Source organism: Ammospiza nelsoni, chromosome 1 (genome assembly GCF_027579445.1).
Source record: "Ammospiza nelsoni isolate bAmmNel1 chromosome 1, bAmmNel1.pri, whole genome shotgun sequence".
Taxonomy (NCBI): domain Eukaryota; kingdom Metazoa; phylum Chordata; class Aves; order Passeriformes; family Passerellidae; genus Ammospiza; species Ammospiza nelsoni.
Window position 1 is genome coordinate 55,492,770 of NC_080633.1, and position 20,324 is coordinate 55,513,093.

At 39.1% G+C, this 20,324-nt stretch overlaps 1 protein-coding gene across 3 annotated transcripts in view; it reads left to right on the top strand.

The window, feature by feature from the left end:
- ITGA9 (integrin subunit alpha 9) overlaps positions 1 to 20,324 on the top strand; it is a 209,616-nt gene that overhangs the window by 37,299 nt on the left and 151,993 nt on the right. For all 3 annotated transcript variants that reach the window (XM_059481708.1, XM_059481717.1, XM_059481726.1), the window contains 4 exons: positions 1,159 to 1,249; positions 1,767 to 1,812; positions 5,308 to 5,462; positions 12,216 to 12,376. In XM_059481708.1, the coding sequence (XP_059337691.1) occupies positions 1,159 to 1,249; positions 1,767 to 1,812; positions 5,308 to 5,462; positions 12,216 to 12,376 (453 nt within the window). The remainder of the gene's footprint in view (positions 1 to 1,158; positions 1,250 to 1,766; positions 1,813 to 5,307; positions 5,463 to 12,215; positions 12,377 to 20,324) is intronic.

A 20,324-nucleotide genomic window follows, 5' to 3' on the forward strand; every position in this document is an offset into this window, starting at 1 on the left:
CTGTCTTGTAGGCTGAAAGAACCCACAGATGTCTTTTAGGTGTTTGCAGGTGGGATTTACCACCCTAACTGGGATCCCCAAAAATGGAATGTGAATGTAATGTGGGGATGAAGTTACTTCCACTTGTCCTAAGCTTACCTGCCCACAAATAGAAGAAGTGATCTGTACTCAGAGGAGCACTGTTTTCCTGTAAACTAACTGTCAGGATATCTTTTTTAGCTTCAACTAGTCTTTTTTTCCATTAATTTCCTGCCTGATCTTTTGTCCAATATTGCATTCTTTTATGGGAGGGCCAGGAAAAGTTGGTCATGTGTCACAAACAGTGAAGCACCTCCAACAGAATTAAAATTACTTCATGGTTTCCTCAGTCTGTAACTTCTGCAGTCAGAAGTTGAGTTCAGGTCTTGCATTGGTGGCCCAGCAGAATGATTGAAAGCTGGCTGATTGCCTTCTTAGAAAAAGAGATTTTGATATGTTAATTTGCTTCAGACATTTGCTTTCACAATGTAAATCATTTAGACAATGTTTTGTGTTAGTAATTAAAAGAAGAAAGAAACTATGTTAGAAGTCAATTAATCTTTGTGTGGGGGAGGCAAAAAGGAAATACAACATCCAAACTGGCAGAAAATACTCTGTAATAGATGATGGAAACCAAAATTTCCAAATGGGATGAGAATGAATCATTTTGATTTTGAGTATGCTGGCAGACTTGGTGAAAAAAAAATGGTTATGCATGATTTTCTGTTTAGTCATTAATATTGTTAAGATGCTTCTTTAAACTTTTATTCACAGCAATTAGGTAATAAAAGAAAAAATCTTTTAGGTGCAGTTATATTTTTTCCTCATGCAGAAATCTGTTTGGTGTGTTCCTTATTTTGCTGAGGTCTGCATGGGTATTGTAATGCAGGTGTGGGTTTTTAGTTCAAGTCAGCACTGGTCTCCCACTAGCTGGGGGCAGAAGGGCAGCTGACAGCCTTCCTGTCAGGGGCTGCAGTGCAAGACAGCAGATGTGGAACACTTCCAGCCCACAGGAGAGAGACCCAGTGGCCATGGAAATCATGCTTAAATGTTTTGGGATTTTTTGTTTTGATAATGGGGTTTTTTTTGAGGATTTTTTTTGTGTTAATTACTAATTTCACTTGTGTGTTTTCTATGCAGAAGCTGTCTGGACAAACAATAAACCCAAAGCTGCGCATGTTTGGCCAGTCCATATCAGGGGGAGTTGATATGGATAGCAATGGTTACCCAGGTGTGTCAATTACTCTGGCAGTGAGAGCATCAGGAAAATACATCAGCAGGCTGAGAAAACAGCACAGTTGGTTGTTTTCCGGCTCCCAGTTCCTGCCATTGCAGGTGGTCAGTGAAACTGAGCTGCTTTTTCCATTTCCCTTCTGCCACTCAAAACTCCTGATAAAAATTTTCACTAATTGTCTAATTAAAGTATTTGGACAGTTACAATGATTCAGTATCCAGCCAAGGTTTTAAGTTATTGGGAAGCTGCTCTGTCAGGAAGGCAATCTTAAAATAACTGAAAAAGTAGAGAATAATATAACTGTAGTAATAAAAATTAAACAACGAAGCAGAAGTGAACATCACAGAACTAATCCTTTAGTTACAAGACTTATGACATAATGATATTTTATGGGACAAACTGGCCAAGTCAGAAGATGCTGTTTTTAGATTCATGCTTTGTGATTTAGCAACAGATTTGAGAGAATTGAATTTTATGCCTCCTTTGTAACTGCTCAATATTACAAACTTTTCAGATATGACTGTTGGAGCCTTCCTGTCAGACAATGTGGTACTTCTGAGGTGAGATATCTTTTTCATTTACTGTTGTCTTCTTCTGTTTTCTGTTTATATCTTAAATGGTCTCAGTCCTGTTTCCTCCCTAGTTTATTGTGGCCAGAGGAAGCTAGCTGGGTTATTTTTTAAGCAAAACCTTAGACATGAATGGTGTCAAAGAATGCAGTCTAAATTAAATAGAATAGGGGAGGGGGATAATACCAGGATAGTACCTGGTCTATGAAGAAAAAGGGTTAGAGCCAAAAGGAGATGTGTTGCATCTCAGTGCCTCTTTAGAAAGGTTGCTCCTGACTTGTGACAAGGCTTTTTTATTATTCTGATGTTTACCTAAAGTAAATCAATGGTGATTAAAGGAAATGCAGTTGAGCAAAAAAAAATGAGCTGTGTAGGATGCCAGGATGTAGTCTTGCAGATACAGATAAATAGATAGATAGATAAATAGATAGATAGATAGATAGATAGATAGATAGATAGATATACAGATAGATAGATAGATACACACTTTTGCATATATATAATTTTATAATGGGATGCAGAGTGAAATAAGAGTGTTTAGGGAAATGAAATATGAGTATGTTTTCAGTGCACACAGGAGCTGGGCTGCTGTTTCGAGTTTGTGAGTTAAGTGTAATTGCTTGTTCTGTCTTATAGAGGTGGGACAGCTTGGTTCACCAAATTATGCAGGTGGAGTGTTAGAGTGCAAGTGACCTGGGTAACAGAATGGAAAACTGGATTTTCGTCAGTAGCTCCTTTGTTAAACTTGTTAATATTAAATAAAAAAAATCCTTTCAATACTTGGATATCTTTAGGAACACCTGCATCTTAATGGAAGATATAGGGATGGTGTGACCCAGGTAAACAAATGCTGGAGCTGCAGAACAGATGTGCCAACCTTCTTCCTCTTCAAGTCAGGAAAAACTCGGCTCTGTTTGCATTTGAATCAGTTACACTGAAGTAAAAGAAAAAGGAGAGGGAGGGAAGAAATGCTCTTGATGATCAGCATGGCAAATGGTCAAGGCTTTTGATGAGTTTTCTTTATCTTCATCATATATGCAGAGACTGCTAATAAACTGCTTCTGTGAAAAGGTGTGCCATGCCCCAGAGGAATTCACAGTCTCACATCTCTGAAGCTGCTAGAAAGAAAACTGCATTTTTCACCTACATTTCACCTACATTTTTCACCTACATTGATGTTACTTGCAGAGAGGGGAAGACAAACTGAAAGGCTTATTGTGATTAAAACCACATACATCACAACAGCATTATGACCTCTGTTCATGTGTTCAGTTATGCTTGTGCATTTCAGGGGAGATTAGTGCGTTACGGTCTAACTTTGTGAACAGCTTGATTAATTGCTGTTACTGCCAATTTACAGTGTGTCTCTGCTGCAGTTAGGATAAAGAGAGAAACTTTTTCTCTCCTGTGCATCCCCTCACCCTTCCTGCTTTTGTGAAGTTCTTTAACCAAAACCAGCAAATGTTTTGCTAAGTGATATTTAACACCTTTGGTGGAAGCCTTTCTTGACTTGGGGCAGACGCATTCTGTTGATCATGTGTGTGTATGGCTCTTTGACAGATGCATTGGGTTGTTTTTCCCCAGTGAATAACCAAGTGACATAGCATTAAGGAAAAATCACAGATAAATAGTTTTTTGAAGGAGAAATATTTTTCTAGATCAGTTATAGCGTTTACTCTTTTATGTCTCTCTAACCATTCAGAAAAAGCAGGTTTTTTTGAAGGTGTGAAATTATCATAGGATGCTGACTTTTTTTCCTCCCTTCCCCCTGCCCTATATATTTCTGAGGCTAGAATTTCTTTTTATCCTCCATCTCAAAATGTGAACTTGCACTGTTACTTCAGGCTGTGGTAAAACAGTCTGAGCAGCTGTATTGCAGATTGATGTGCATCTTGTTCCAGTTCATATAAATTAGGTAACCACAATCCCTGCTCTCTTCTCCGTCTCCCCTACCTCTAAATTTAAGTGTCTTGTGGGGTGAGACTCCTGGAGTGGTTTACAAGATCTGACCTTGCATGGCTGCTGGAACTAACTTAGAACTGAATCTACTGGTTGCTGAACATTTTTTTTTATTACTGTAGTTGATTTTGGAAGAACATGTTCATCTTGAATGAATACAGAATTGAAAACAGGAAGAATAACACCCATAATTTTTGGGCTAAGTCCTGCACTGGAGGTGGCTCAGGAGGGCCTGAGTTTGTGGGTTGCTTTTCCCAGTCAAGCTGCTGGGACTTCTGTGTTGTGTGAGGAAGGAAGCTATTGAGGAATACATTCAGTGCAGGTGGCTTGGTGTGTGAACTGCAGATTGAGCTCTGGGTGGTGGGAGCCCAAAGCAAGGGGACACCTGGGGACACTGAGACATAGCAGGAGCTGAGGACTTGACAGGAAGCAGAGCAGAGGCTTTAATGTGCTTGGAGTGTGAGGCTATAAAAGCCCACGGGATCCTTTATTTGGGGTTCCTCCTTGGGGGCACCACCTCCAGCTGTTTCCGTGTTACTGCACTGCAAATAAAAGGCTTTATGAACCTATGGGAAACCTGGTCTGACTGTGTGGGTGTGGTGTGTGTAGGGAGTCAAAGCGGGCACCTGTCGGCTCACTGGAGCCACACACTGTAATGAGCTTTGGTCCCAGCAGTTAAAGTCTCTGGTGGTGGAGTGTGACTGCCTGGAGTGTACCTCCTGGATGGTCAGACAGAGAAGTTTCCTTAGCAAGACACCTGTGCATTAAGGCAGTCAGCTTGCTCTGTGATTCTGGCTGAGGTCTCCCTCAGCCTGGAGTACTGGTGGCAATAACCTGGTGCTGGAGTTGCAAGAGTAGAAAGCTTTTGTTCACAGTGCACTGGATAATTCCTGAAACACAGTTCAGCAGTGTGGTAAGAGTATTCAGTCCTTATCACTTGCCAGGAGGGAATTAGCCAAACCTTTTCTCCAGAAAACATGGATGTGGTGTTTGTTGTCCCTCTTATGCTGTCAGAAAAATTATGTATGAATCCATCTCCTGTGGGGAACCTCTGTGTCTCTCCTTGGCTTTGAGGTCACAAATTTCCCTATAGACCATTCTGTGGAAACCCACAGTCTCTCCCTACCTGTCCCTGTTCATCCAAGACAGTTAGCAACCAGTCTCATTTGCATGAACTTGTTCCTGTTTGCTGTTCTGGTAATTTTGTTATCCTCTTCAGTCATCAGGAAAGGTTATACAAGTTTGCTGGAGATGATTATTGTTACTACATGTTATCAGTTTCCTCAGCTGCCTGCCTGCAGTCTGTATCTGAGCACTAAACTTCAAGCTGACATTGCCACTTTCGTTTAAATGCTAGTAGCCCTTGCCAGCTAGATAAAATGCTAGTTTGTCTTACAGTTCAAATGCATTCTCTTATTTTTCCTGTCTGCTTGAAATGGGGCAGTTTACCAAATTTGCTGTTTTTTCCTTTTGTGGAGAATTGCCTTCTGAATGGTCACTCAGTTCTACTTCTCTATTGATCTCCAGATCCAGGCCTGTCATTACCATGGATGTCACCATTTTCCTGCCCATATCTATCAATATCACAGATCCTCAGTGCCATGATGGTTTGCAGCCAGTGAACTGCCTCAATGTCACAGCATGCTTTCGTTTCAGTGGCAAGCATGTTCCTGGAGAAATAGGTAAGGTACCTGTGCCAGCCTTAGACAGGAGCACAGAGTCAAGGTCTCTCTTTGTACTTAGTAACAGAGCTTTTGTGTGAAATTAGTTTCAAGGGTAACATGGGCCATACAATCCCAGAAAGATGCTTGAGAACTTTCTTGGATGTGTTTTCACCTTCTGATGAGACTGACATAATAATGAGGCAGATTCTTCCTGTGTGAAATGAGGAAAATGTCTGCTTGGGCTTTCTGCAAGGATAGAGAACACAGCCTCCTGAGTTCATATTCCTGTCTGCCTCTTGATGGATATGGATACCTGTATCCATATCCTCTATCAGTGTTGTTAGAAGACAGGTATTATTTGCTCTGGATTAATAGTGTTGAAAGTCTACAAGGAGCTCTTGAAACAGACATGAGAAAATCCTTTTCTGTGCATCAGTTTACCTGTTTGTAAATTGATTATAAATAGCCTAGTATTTTACCGATTGCAAGAATATCTTCCAGATTAAGTGAAACACTTAGATTTTCTCAGGTGAATGGAATGGTGTAATGTGTAATTGCCCTAGCCTTTACATCTTGGCTCTATTGAAATATAATGTCTTTTATGTCTCAATGCTTACAAATCTTAGGTGTTTTATGGAGTGGTATTGGACAGATACAGCATTTCTAAATATTTAAGGCCTGGGTTAATTTTTTTTCATGATGTTTCACCTTTGTCATGCTTTAAGAATGGCAGAGGACTTGTACTGTACAATTCAGTGAAGATGCCTCAGCCTCACAGCATGCTGTGTCTTTACAGTGAGTCTGGTGAAGAGCTGGGGGAAGCACTGCCTCCTCCTGCGCTGTGCCCTAACCTTTTTGAGCAGCTAGTTGAGAAGTATGAGTTGTATCTGTGTATCCTCACCTGAGCCTGCTGCAGTATTCTGTTTTTAATTAAGTCAGAAAAGGAAAAGGCTTCTTGCTACTTTTTGCATTCACATGAAGTGAGAACTACAAGCAGCTTGTCACTGTCACCTGAACAGCTCAAAACAATGGAGTTACTATATTTAAGATATAGTAACTTATAATTCCTCTGTATTCTAACATATTGGTGCAACTGAGACTTCAGTTTTGGTTTTTACTTCCTCTAAATGCTGACTTTTTCCTTCCCTGTAGATGATGACTCTAAGTAGACAAATACATGCTTTGATAAAGTATTTTTTTTTACTACCTACTACTCTGTCATTAAGGAAACACATTTCTGAGGGTTCCTGAGGTGTTAATTCCTCTCTGAAAAATTACAAATAGGTTTTCTGAATATCTAGGTGTTCTTACATTCCTGGGGTATTATTTAAAATGTTTCCTTTGCTTTAATTTCATCTCTTTGGATCTGTGGCTAAGAAGTAAATTGCCTTTTTTCTAATCTAAATATCAGTTTCCCTTGTTTACAAAAGACCTGTCTTCCTGTTCATTCTGAATTCGCCTGTGTTGTCATACAAACTGCACTGCCTGTGATTTACTGGGTAAAAGCACATATGCATCTTTTTCCATGAGTAGCATCCATAGCATTACAAGGAACTTTTTTATTATTAGGTAAGTTATAAACTTCAACCATTGCTCTTTCATAGAATGCTTCTAACAAAGTGATTTTTCTTGGAAATGTTACAGCCAGAGCTATCTGACTGGACTGTATAAAACCCATTCAGGATATGATTTGGACAAAATATCTCAATCTTTCAGTTAGTATTCTAGAAGTCAGGGCATTTATATTATGTTGCGGTTGAAGAATATTAATTTACAAAAGGTGGAACAATTAATGGAAATATTGTAGTGGTTCCTTTCCTGCATGGTTAAATGTACAGGGGAAAAAACCCTGTTAATGCATTGGTATGCAGTTCAGACTTTGAAAGGCTCACAGAGGTGTTAAAATGCTATGCCAGAATTTTGTGGCTGAAAGTGTTGGGATTTGTCTCACCCTCAGATGTCTGGGTGCATTTTGTTAAATCAGACTGCGAGAATGGAGTGCTCATCTAGAGTGACAGTTCCCTATGGTGTGTCAGCATGGATTCTCAAGATTGCTGCTTACTGGTGTAAACCTGAGCATTCCTCCTGCTTTTGGGCAGCTGAGATTTGCCATCTACTGCATAGTGTTCAGAAAATCAAGCTGAACATGCTTGCAGCATTCTCCTGTGGCAAATGTGTGTCTTCAATACTTATTTGAATGTGTGGTTATTTTGTTAGCAAGAATGGGAAGAAAACTCATCTTCATTTGTCTCATAATTGCATGTAAACATTACCTACCTTTTTTTTTTCCTTCTCTTTCTGGTGGTAGTTGCAATACTGAAATACAGCTATCTGAGGATCGGTGTTTATGGATACTTCTTGACACTGCAAATGACAGTACAAGTTCCATTAAGTTGTTTCTTGCAGACTATAGTTTTCAGAAGTATGAATTTATTGCTGAAATGTTTTTGTCTAAGCAAAGAGCCATGGCCAAGTGAAAATGTGCTCTGCACTTTGTGCCACTCTCTGTCTGACCCTTCACTCTGCCTCAGTGTCAGAAGACAGAGAACTAGTGAACATCTAGTTGTATGCCTCCTGACAGAGACAGCCTCCAGTATGTGGACATATGAGAAGTACAGCATTTTAAGTTTTCACTCTGTAATCTCAGAATCTCTCTTAGACTGTTCCTCCCAGGCTTGAGGGTCATTGCTCTGTCTCCTCTGGGGTCTCTGTATTGCCAGGAAAGCCAGAGATTAGAGGAAGGCCTTTCCTACTTTGGATGAAAAGGTTTCAGCCTGTTCAGACCATTTAATTCTCTGTGGCCAGGACAAGAAGGAGGCTGCTGGCATCTCTGTGTATCAAGTGCTGCTTCTGCATTCATCCCTGAAGGAAAATGGAAGTAAATTTATGTAGTAAAATTGCTGAGATTTGGTTATTAAAGTTATTAGAAATGCCTCTGCCCAAATTAAGGTGCAAACAAGATCATATGAAAAAGTCAATAGTATGGATTTTATTTGATAGCAAATATGAGAGAGAGAAAGGAAGGGAAAGAAGGGAGGGAGGGAGGCAGGAAGGCAGGAAGGAAGGAAGGGAATAAATAGGTGAGGGGAACAGAAAGAGAGTTATAGGGACAGAATAAAGAAAACACCACCATCTGTGGATCCCACAATGTTCCATTGATCTTCTCCAGCTGATGTTCTCAGTGGCGATGGTCCCCCTGAAAAGCATCTTTATGGAGGGGTGAGCTTTGGTGACTCCTTTGTACAGTTCTGCTATAATGAGCAAAATTTTATAGCAATAGGCATGAAATATTTCAGTGTCTGACATCCACCCCTTGACTCAAAAATATAATAAATGTCTCATTCCTTGCGATCTTCTTTAGTTTATGGGTTGTCCATGGAGGTGATAATAGAAAGATAATAGGAGTAAAGATAGAAGCAACAGAAACAATAACATGAGTAATCATACCGCATACAATAATCATCAACCCAATTCTCATTAGTCAGTGCTCTCACTCTGTGAAGCCCAGGAATCAGTGTTTTTTAATGGGTAGTGGGTATGAGGGATATCGCAATATTGTATCTCATAGGTGTTGGTTCAGTATGTTTTGAAATTAGTTATAGAATTACACAGTGGATCTTAATTTTCAAATTCTATAGAGGAGTATCCTCAACGGATGCATCTATTAATATGTTTCGAGAGGATTCCTGGCTCTTGTAGTATAATTGATTAACTTTGCATCTTGGAATAAAAGTAAATGGATTTTTTTGAGGATGTGTGTTTTCTTCTTGACTGCATTTACACATAGTTGGAAGAATATTGTATGTAATATTCTTAGTCCACTGGATAATTCTATATATAATGAAAACCAGTTTTTATAATACAAAATTACTACACAAAACATATTCATGCAAAATGTTCTCATGCAGATATATTTTTACATCAGAGCAATGCTCTGTTTTCCAGAAGATAGCTGTAATTTAACCTTGACACAGAATAGAAACTGTGGATTTATTATTGGTGGGATTAGAAATGAAATTAAATCCCTTTCAAACTTAGTTGTATTATCCCAAGTAGCTTTTTTCTTTTGAATTTCAGTGAGTAAATTGCCCTCCTCACATTCTCCACCCATAACTGAGAAGCATGTGTATTAGAGAATGTGCTATAGTCAGTACACTGATTAGCATAAATAGAAGAAGTGAGGCAAAGTTAAAATACCCTCTTTGGACATATGGCAGGAAATAAAACATACACTGGCTTGAGAGTTTGTAGAAGGCTTTTTTGTATTTTATTCACATCCATTTTGCAGTCCATGGCTACCCCTCCAGGTTTAGAAAGTGGGATTCAATAATTTCTTAAGTGACATTTTTTTGTGTTTTAAGATTTTTTAAAATTCTCTACTTAGTAAATCAGAAAAATTTAGCCAAATCATAATAATTTTAAAGCCCTCTGAGGCATAACTAGGGCGGTTATGCATATTTGTGTGATTTCAAATATGTATAATTTTTTATACCAGCTCTCAGGATAAAATTGGTTGAGACAAATTATACATTCATAAGACCTTTTCCCACACCATTTTTCAGCAAAAAGAAAACAAGTTAGACAAAAATCAAACTTATGTAGAATACTTTAACTAATATTTGATCTCCCAGCAAGCCACTGGCAATAAAAATACAAAGTACAAACATTAACAAACTGAAAATGCAAACAATTATGGTGACACTTTAAATTTCATTGATTTTCATGCAGCTCCATTTCATGTGTTGGTAGGTTCCTATAAAAAGAAAGTGAATATGCTTGTTTGCAGTTTCTCTGCTCCCAAACTGTTTTCCTTATTTTCAATGTGGGGATGTTTGAGCTTCCTAATAAAAAAGAAAAGAAAGAAACTTCCCTGGCAAAATATGCCAGAATGAAACAAGTAGCTTTTATTCTATGAAGTGCTTGTTGCACCACTTCTGTTGTTTCCCACAGTTTTTCAGTGAGGTCTCCTCCAACTGATTTCATGTTCAGTGGAGGAGGAAGGGATATTCCAAGTGGTTCAGAGTGTGCCACCTGTCCACTAAGACAGCCAGCTGTGTTTCATGTTTTTTAGCTTGTGGCCATGGCCTGATCTCTTCTCACTCCTCACTGCTTCAGGGGTGCTTTCAGTCCTGTGGGATGACTCTTGCATCATAACCATATATATGCTGTTTAGGATGAAAATCTGTTATAAAATGCCTGCTGCCATTTACTTGGTGCATCTCTTACTGGCTGGAATAGTTCACCTGGTCTGCTGGGTAGCAGCCATCTTGAAGATACGAGCAAAAAATTTCTCAGAGGGAGCCATTATCAAAGCTTTTAGGCATTTAACTTATGAAAAATAAATAGTCAGTAGAAGAATTGAGCCCTTCTTCTGAGCTCATAAAATTCATGCCAGAGTTTTATTTTCATTGTGTGAATTTGGGCCGGTAGATCCTCAGTAGAAAGAGAGAAAACTCAGAGCTGCTAGGCAAATGTTTGAAGGCATTACTTGGAAGATTTAATTTGCTAGTGAAAACTTGTCTTATGATCTCCTACTGGAGTGAGCAGGAAGAACTTACACAACGAACAGTGATGAGTTTGGCCAGTTATCACTCTAACCACTCACTGCTCCAGGTTACTTTTTAGAAGCAACAAAGTTGTGGGGGGCTAAGTATATGGTATGAATGCTAAGATTCATTGGTAAGATGACTGAAAATAACGAAAATAATTGTCAGGAAGTGCCACATCCTTGTTGTCATTTGCATGATTTGTGCTGTTTTAGAAGGTTTCAGGTTGCTGCTGTTGTTTGTGTTGCTTTTTTTTGCTTTTTCTGTCAGAAACACAGTTTAAACATCTGGGGTTTTGTAGGGATTTTTTCTTTTGTTTGTTGGTTTTTTGCGGTTTCTTTTCTGTTAAGTATATGTTTCTAGATGCATTATTACACAATTTCCTACGGGAAAGGATAGGCTGGGAATAATAGCTATATTGTTATAAATGATCATTCGAAAAGCCAAATTATCAAAATGCAAAAAGTTTTTATTTTTCTGCTACCAAAATATGGTCCTCAAAAACCCACGGCCAAAGAGACAGCATCGAGCCCAGGATCGGCACTGGGTGAACCTGGATCCGACCTCTATCGCATCAGATCTCCCTCTGTTTATAAGAAACTGTTTAATACAGTTTTTTTTGCCTGAGGCAGATGTCTCCCAATTTCTTTTGTAACTCTGCATATGCATGAAAGTTTCTTTCACTGTGCAGAGCTGGATAATCATTGTTTCCTGGGCAGTGGCCGGTGTTGGTCTGTGTGTGTCAGGGGAAGTCGAGTATTTAGATGTACCCTTCTGGCGACTTCTGCTGTCTCAATCCATGGTATCAGTTGGGTGATGATTGTCCTGGGACGTTGGTATAGTGGCAATCATCGTGCTGGCCATATCTGTTCATAAGTAAACGGTGTGTTGTTCTCCTGCTGCCTTCAGGAGTTTTGAGATTCCGAAGAAGACATCTGCCTCTGGGCTGCTTGTGGTCAGAGACTTGTGTGGAGTTTACAATCTTATAAAATACATTCTCTCTTTAAGCATGAATTATTTCATAACATATATTACACATTAAACATGGGAGTATGTTTGTAATTGGATCTGATTTTCTGTAGCCGCAGGAAACTTAGTGATTGATTGAGGGCCCTCAAGGGTTGCACAGATGCCCTGGAGGCAACACGTTCCGTTGATAGGTGGCTGGAAAATGACTATTGTTCACTGTCATCCTTTGTTTTCTTCTTCTTCCTTTTCAAAACAGGTTTGAATTATAACTTGACTGCTGATGTGGCAAAGAAGGAAAAGAGCCAGCAACCCAGAGTTTATTTTGTGACTTCTGGAGAGACCGCAGGACAGATTACAGAAAAGTTACAACTGTCATTCATGCAGGAAAAGTGCGAGCATTACCTAGCATATGTCAAGGTCAGTTCATTCATGTCCTTCCTTACTTTGGCCTTACTACATTCTACTCTTTTAAAAAAGTTATTCAACCAATCAAAGTGGTGCTGCTTTGGTTTCAGATGTTTGATTTCCTGATAGGTTGAAGTTCATATCTTCTTGCTTGGCATGATTCGTGAGTCTGAGTACCTTCAAGACCTGCTGCCAGGAAAATACATTTTTTTAATGTTTGGTCAGCCAGGTCTCTTTCTCTCTTTCTCTCTTTCTCTCTTTCTCTCTTTCTCTCTTTCTCTCTTTCTCTCTTTCTCTCTTTCTCTCTTTCTCTCTTTCTCTCTTTCTCTCTTTCTCTCTTTCTCTCTTTCTCTCTTTCTCTCTTTCTCTCTTTCTCTCTTTCTCTCTTTCTCTCTTTCTCTCTTTCTCTCTTTCTCTCTTTTCCTTCCTTCCTTCCTTCCTTCCTTCCTTCCTTCCTTCCTTCCTTCCTTCCTTCCTTCCTTCCTTCCTTCCTTCCTTCCTTCCTTCCTTCCTTCCTTCCGACACTTCCTTCCTTCCTTCCGACACTTCCTTCCGACACTTCCTTCCGACACTTCCTTCCGACACTTCCTTCCGACACTTCCTTCCGACACTTCCTTCCGACACTTCCTTCCTTCCGACACTTCCTTCCTTCCTTCCGACACTTCCTTCCTTCCTTCCGACACTTCCTTCCTTCCTTCCGACACTTCCTTCCGACACTTCCTTCCTTCCTTTTTCTCCCTTTCTCTGTTTTTCTCTTTTTCTCTCTTGTATTTCATTTCTTTCTTTCTTTTCTTTCTCCTTTTGCCTTGGTTTGTTGCTACAGGTATTATTCCCAAGGAGACAACATATTGTTTTATTAGGAAGAGCAGGTTTAGTATTTAATTTTGTTTAAGGTCTGACTGCCCAAAAGACTAGCAATACAATCTGCATGGGGATGGCTGGATAACGATACGCCTGCAATGAAATAATTGGGCTCTTGGATTTGAAGAATCCTGTGAATTTCATCTGGGCTTGAAAGCAGCAGTGGGATAACTTAATTCCACATGCATCATAGTCCTAGGGATACAAAGAGTGCTTTCCAGGCTAAGACTTAGAAAGGGTCTGTTTTTCCTGTGACAAACTCTTTAGCTAGAGCTTGCTAGGACTGTAGTTATCCTAATTTGGCAGGTGTTAAAGAAATGCCACCCAGGTGCTGTTGTTTTCAGAGTCAGCACATTTTTCTTCTACATTAAAAAGGTATAGAATGGGTTTTAAGATTACATAGGAAGGACATTTATCTTTTAAACCACATATGTCTTATAAACACTAATCTTTATCACCAGTCCTTACAGAAGGACTTCTTCCCATAGATGAGTTTGACTTAAATTAATGTATAACACTTGGTACTCTCTTGTTTTGAGAATACAGCACATCCAGCTTTTTCTAAATGTATAAACTTTTCCAGGAAGCTTTTTTGTACCTAAAATCTCTGAGAATGGGAGATAAAATTAATCCTTTAACTCTATCAACATTTTATGCATGGCTGTTGAGAGAAAATAAAATAAATAAGGGCACCAAAGAGGAAATGCTGTCCTGTTAAATTGTGTGAATCTCTGTGAAGAAACTACTTATCTTCTACATTTTTTTTTGTTTCTAGAACAACCATTGCTGTCTGCTGTAGAAAAGCTTGTTAAAGAAAATGTAGGCCTATAAGATTACCTTTACTTACAAAATGTATCAGTGAATTTAGTAATCCTGGTCTTTCTCCAATGAACATATCTGATTAGATTTCAATTTGTTGAGTTTGGATCAAAAGGAGCCTTGTGCCTATCTTAACCAAATAATGATTTCTTTCTTAATAGCTCTTGTAGTTTTCGGATACTACACAGAATTCATTAAAGAGCTATATATGCCCAAGAAACTCTTTAAATTTTTGCGACATTTCTAGCTAATTTTGGATATTCAAAGGTAAAAACTGTTCTTCTGGAAAATTCACGAGCAATTGGATTTTTATAGTCAAGAGAAACATTTAAACATGTCTAAAAAATACCATCAACTTAAAGCAAAATAGCTGGTTAACAAACAAGGCTCCTGGTTTTCTATGTGATATAAGCAGCCATTTTTCACTGTTCGAAGAATAACAGGAAATCTTGTAAGGGAGAATGAAAAGTAGTGGAGGAAGATAATCCCTGTACTTTTCTGAAAAAGATGGTGTAATCCACAAGACTACATGACGTTAGAAGCCTCAAAGAGAGCCCTGCACACTCTGAAGGAGTGGAAATGGGGTCATGATCACTGCTATCCTTAAGTAATAGCTAAGAAAACATACCCCTGGAAAACCAAACAAAAAAACCCCTCCACAAACTCCAACCAGAGCTCTCCTTAATTGCATATATTTGTGATGGAATGGGTGATTAAAAATATGTGGGCTTAAAATATACAAATATTTCATTTAGGCTTTCTGTTTTCCTTTTATTTACTGTATGTCTGACAAATTTTCCAGCATGGCAAATTGAGTTGTTTGTAGTTGCATCCTTAATACATTCCCTTTATTATTGTTTATTTGTGTCACTGGTCACAAAGGGATCTATGTAGCTTAACAATGTCAATTCTGGACTGCCTATAATGAAGGATAGAGAAGTTGTGTGGACTTGTGTGTCACCTCATGCTAACTTGACTAACTCTGCAAGGTACACAGGGTCTCCAGTCCAAATGGAACACAGCAGAACTCTGTGGGTTAAGTTAGTTAAATGAAAGCCTGTTCCAGGCCTTGCTGGATGATACTGTTTTATCAACATGTAATTCTAGCATGCTGAAGGCACAAAACGGAAGGACTGAGAAAAGCCACTGAAAAAAAAAGATCTCTACCAACTGCCTGCATTTTTTGATAGATTTGATCTCAAGAAACCCCAGCAAAACTGAGCGCTAAAAGAGTTGCAGTCTGCAAATAAACTAACATTTAATTTTTTTACAATTGATAAGTGTTCATGTTTTGAGCATGACTCATTTCCTATTTGTGGTTCCCTTTCAGGACAGTAGCTACTCTTCTTACTGCTGCTACTGAATTTGACTATTAAAGTCTGTATTTCCTCTTATCTCTGTGACTAAGTGGATTTCAGAATGTTTGTAGGATACATGTAGCTGGAATCTTCATCTTGTACAGGGCAGGGTATCAAATTACAGGTCAAGTTGCTAGAGCTGAGGTAGTTAATGAGAAAACATGGTTTCTGGTTGAGAACAGAGAATTAAATTGAAACACTTTAGGACTTTGCAATGCATTAGGTATGGGTTTGTAGTGGGCATAGTGTTGTAGAGGAGTGATATGGTTTTATGACTCTTTTATACTTATCTTTTAAAATTGCCTATCCTCAATGGAACCTTTTGATGATTACTAGTTAAGAAACTTTCTTTAGTATACATTGGTAATAAAACCAATACTGACAGAAATTCAAGTGTCATCTCCAAAAGCTGTATTGTTTGAATTTAAACAACTTTTGAAGGTTTGACTGATATATTGAGTAGAACATGGCTGTTAGTTGAGAAGTTTGGGAGCACCCCAAGCTTTCTTATATCAATGCATAACTGATTCCTTGTGGCTCTTAAAAGGTCCTTCACTGCTGGACCATTCTTCTTCTAGCTTTCTGGGGATGATGGTGCTGCTGCTAAAGATCATCTCTCCTTCAATGGTGATAAAGAGCAGATGAGTGCCTCCTGTGAAAACTGTCTGTCAGTTTTGCTGGAGTACAGGGATGCAAAGTTTGAATCTGATTAGCTTTTCCCCCCTTTCTTTTGTAAAAGGATTTGAGTTTTTTTGATATAAGGAATGGTGAGAAAATGGAATGTGATACCAAGAGGAAAAGAAGCAGAGTTTGCAAAAGGGAATGGAATCAGAGAAGACTAAGAAAACAAATGGATTGGAAGGCTTTAGAAGTGTCTCCTTAATATCTGGGCTTGCAGCTGAAATGTAGAATTTTCTCATGGCAACTGCACTCATTTGATGGTGTTCAGAAGATTAGGGCAATGGGCTTAAGATGTGCTGTGAGTAAGGTAGTGACTCTGAGGAAACATTGTTTCCCTTTTCCAATAACTGCCTTGGTTGTCTCCTGGTTATGTGGGCTTTCCTAATATTTAGGATAGCTGTATTAGTGTATAGGATGAGAATTTTACAGAGATACCAAAGGACATGGTGCCTGCAGATTTATGCAGGATCAAAACACATCTTCATTGATTATCACAAAGGTGTAATGGTGATCACGTTGAAAGCCCCTTCAAGAATTCCTGCATTTATTAAAGAAGCACCATCTGGTTTCTTACCCCACTGTAGGGCAGCCAGCTGGGCTGTTTATTGCTACCAGTCACTGTTGTCTGTGTACAGAGTGTATGCTTTAATAGCTGCAGACACCATCAGCAGTACTGGCACACGATTAAACTAGACACAGCATTTATATTTTTCAGAGATCTTGTTCTTGGTTGCTTTAAGCAGTTTCATGTAAGTCATATTATTAATTCTCAATGGATCCAGACATAGCTTATGGGAAGGGTGGGGCTGAGAAGTAACAGCCTTTGCATAATATTTGTGTCAATGAAGAACTAATGTTTGTACGGACAGGTTTGGAAAAAAACACTTTTCAACAGAAATTGCACAATTGTGCTTTATTCATTGCTGAGTCCTGTTGCCAAAAATTTGCATTTTTATGGGTATGTTTCTGGTCTTTGTTTGCCATGCATCACTTGCTTTTAAAGATACTCTGGGCTGCTGACATCACACAAACAATCTAGCGCTGCTCATCTATTTCAGTCAGGGTCTGTGGCCATGTTTGTTTCTCCCTCTATAGCTGTTTGATCTCATATGATCTCATGTGAGGGGGTTGCATGTATTGAAGTCTTTTCTTTTTGATTAATAGTACCCGAGCTTTTTGCTGGAGATTGTGTAACAAAGCATTTTATCTCAGTCACATCAGATGTAGAGATTGACCTTGATGACCTTGATCATATGCTTTCTTCTGAGAGTTGCCTGCCTGTGAATTAATATCTCGATGTAAAGGTTTAGTTGGTAGCATGACGGGATAGAGATAACACTTGAAGCAGAGACTGCTTTTCCTGCAACAACAACAATGAGAATTTGGTCATGATTATCTAGAATTTTACAGGGTTTGGACCACTTGGTAGACAAAGAGAATACTGAACTGTTCCAGCCTGTAATAAAAAGTTTATCATCACTACAAGATAAAGCTGCTGTGTAGTTTTACCAGGAATGATAAGTGTGGTGAGATTCAGTACTAAGAGCAGAGTTGATGCCTTTGGGTTTGTTCATTTTGCTTGTTTATATAACTTTTGCAGAGCTAACTGGAGAAACTGCTTGGCCCAGCCAGATGCAATCATAACGTGTAGCCTTTAAAGGCTGTGGGATAGGTGGGGTAATCATGAAGCATGGACAGGGGTTTATTTACAAGAAGCATGCTTTCCAGAAGAGTTCTGTTCTCCAAAACTGTGCAAAGTCCACTGATAATCTATAAGGATAGCCTGCCTCCCCTCCAGCAGAGCAAAATAAATGTGAAATACAAACTGAAAAAAAAAATTAATAGTGTTTTTTGTTGCCTTATTCTGTAAAGTGATCAGTCATTTCTTTTTGGATAAATTCTGTCTGGCACTGAGTAGAGCTGATGTCTCACCTTGAAAAATAAGCCAGGGAGAAGAGAAGCTGCATTTTTTCCTGCATAGCTTGTATGGACAGGAGAAGAGCAGTGGTCAGCTGTATAACTGTTTTCATCACCTCTTAGTTAAATGGATTTAGGAGTACCAGAAGGAGTAAGTGACATCCTTGAGTTGAGCATTACCTGTATCAAGATTTAAATACTGTTAATGATCATGGACTTATCTTTGGCTTTTTCAAAGATTTTTTACAAGGCTCTCCAAGAACAAGGAAGATTATCTTTCAGGGATCAGTTTATAGTCCAGTTAAAAACTGTCCTGCACAATATGTCCAAAAACAAGCTGCCAGATATGCTTCCCTTGCTTTCAGAAGGGGACCCATGCTGCAAGTAAGTAGTTAGGTGCTTTGAGATCTGTAAGGGCTAGTAGTGCAGCTAAGTGGGAAAATAAGTTGTATCAGATACTGTACTGTAACTCTTTGTGAGCTTTTTAGTGGCCAGTGTAGCTGAGAGCTGTGTGGTAGCCCAAAAGTTCTTGTGTCTTGAGGCCATTGGGAGGTTTTCAGCTGTGAGCTGAAGGGAGAGGTTTTGTCTAGAAATCCTCCTCTGCCCATCCTCACAGGTTTTTAAATAAATTACTTTTTTCCCCCCTCTTCTCACATTGTTAGGTGATATAACTGGGTGAGTGACTATCTTCTTCTTTATAGTTGGAGAGTTGTCTGTGAATGCTTTCTGCTCTGCACAGAGCTTATCTGTCTTAAAATCTATGAAAAAAAATCCAATTTAAAGTCTTAACAAGGTAATTGATTTTACTGAAATTCACTGTTGCTCTTTGACTTTTGCCATTATGTATGAAAAAGGCCAAATATGTTGTTTATGGCCCAGGCAGAAATTTGGTTGCTGTGGTGAAGCTGTTGAAGTGCCTGGCTAATCATATTTATGAATCCAAGCAGAGATTTTGTAGTCCTCAAATGAAATAAATGGCATTTTGAATGAGGCTCAGTTAGTAGACTTGCAGCACAGTAACTTATGAAATTCTGCCTTGCCTCCCTTTTTTAAAATGTAGTGTACCCTGCTGAACCCTAAAAGGGTGCAAATCTTTAATCTTGAGCCCTTTGATGTACTTGTCCCTTTGATATGTTCTGTAACGGCAAAGAAATATGATTTATTTTTCAAGCAGAGTATCTCAAAAAAGCACATTTCTCAAGTTTTGGCAGAGTTGAGAATTATTTTTACTGCATGCAGACTCTTAGTGAAGCATGACACTTCACTGCTGCTTTTAGATATTCAGTCGCAGACATGTGCCTGGCTTTGCCGTCTGCCCACTGACGTATTTCTGATACTGTAGTTTCTCAAAAAGAGATTTCATTCACAGATAGAAGCTTTTGGAGGTGGAGAGGCAGATTTAGGCCTCAACAGAGCATAGCACTTTTAGGGTGGAGGCTGGTCAGAGGGCTGGAGACCCTCTCCTACAATGACAGGCTGAAAGGTTTGTGGTTGTTCACCCTGGAGAGGAGATGGCCCCAGGGAGACATCATTGCAGCCTTCCAGGACTTGAAGGAGACTTATAAAAAAGAGTGACTTTTTTTAAACTAATAGACAGTGGGTTTAGATTAGAGGTTAGGAAGGTCTTTATTCAGAAGTTGGGTTGGCCAAAGAAGTTGTGGATGCCCTGTCCCTGGAAGTGTTCAAGGCCAGGCTGGATGGGGCCCTGAGCAACCTGGTCTAGTGAAAGGTGTCCCTGTCTGTGAGGTATGTAGGATTGGAATGAGATGATTTTTAATGTCCCTTCCATCCCAAGCCTTTCCATGATTCTTTGTTACCAGAGTCCACAGATTTGTGAGGCGGTCCATGGGACTTTTATCTGAAAGAAGTGATGGCATTTCCCAGTGATGGCACTTTAGGAAGTGAATGAACAGAGATGAAAGCTTGCTTTGTGCTAGGAAAAAATAATTTTAAAAGGCAGGTAATGACGGATAGGAATATTTTTTGCTTTCTCTGGCACTCCTGGTTAGCCTGAAGGGTTCTTCTCAGGTGGAAAGAAGTAGCAGAGAAGGCAACACTACTGTTTTTGAAACTTTCTAACATGTTTTTTGTAGAGTTATATAAACTAAATACATGATGGCAAATTGTGCTGTGAAAGTTTATTATTTGCTTTTTTAGAACAAATTGACATTTAAGGGCGATACACTTAAGGGTAGAGTTTTGCTGCAGAAAACTGCAATAGAGAACAGCTTGTTTATCTTTGTGGTTTTCCTGTTTAGAATACATGGAAGAATATCAGAATGTGCGCTAATCTCAAACACACACACACACACATATACCAACAA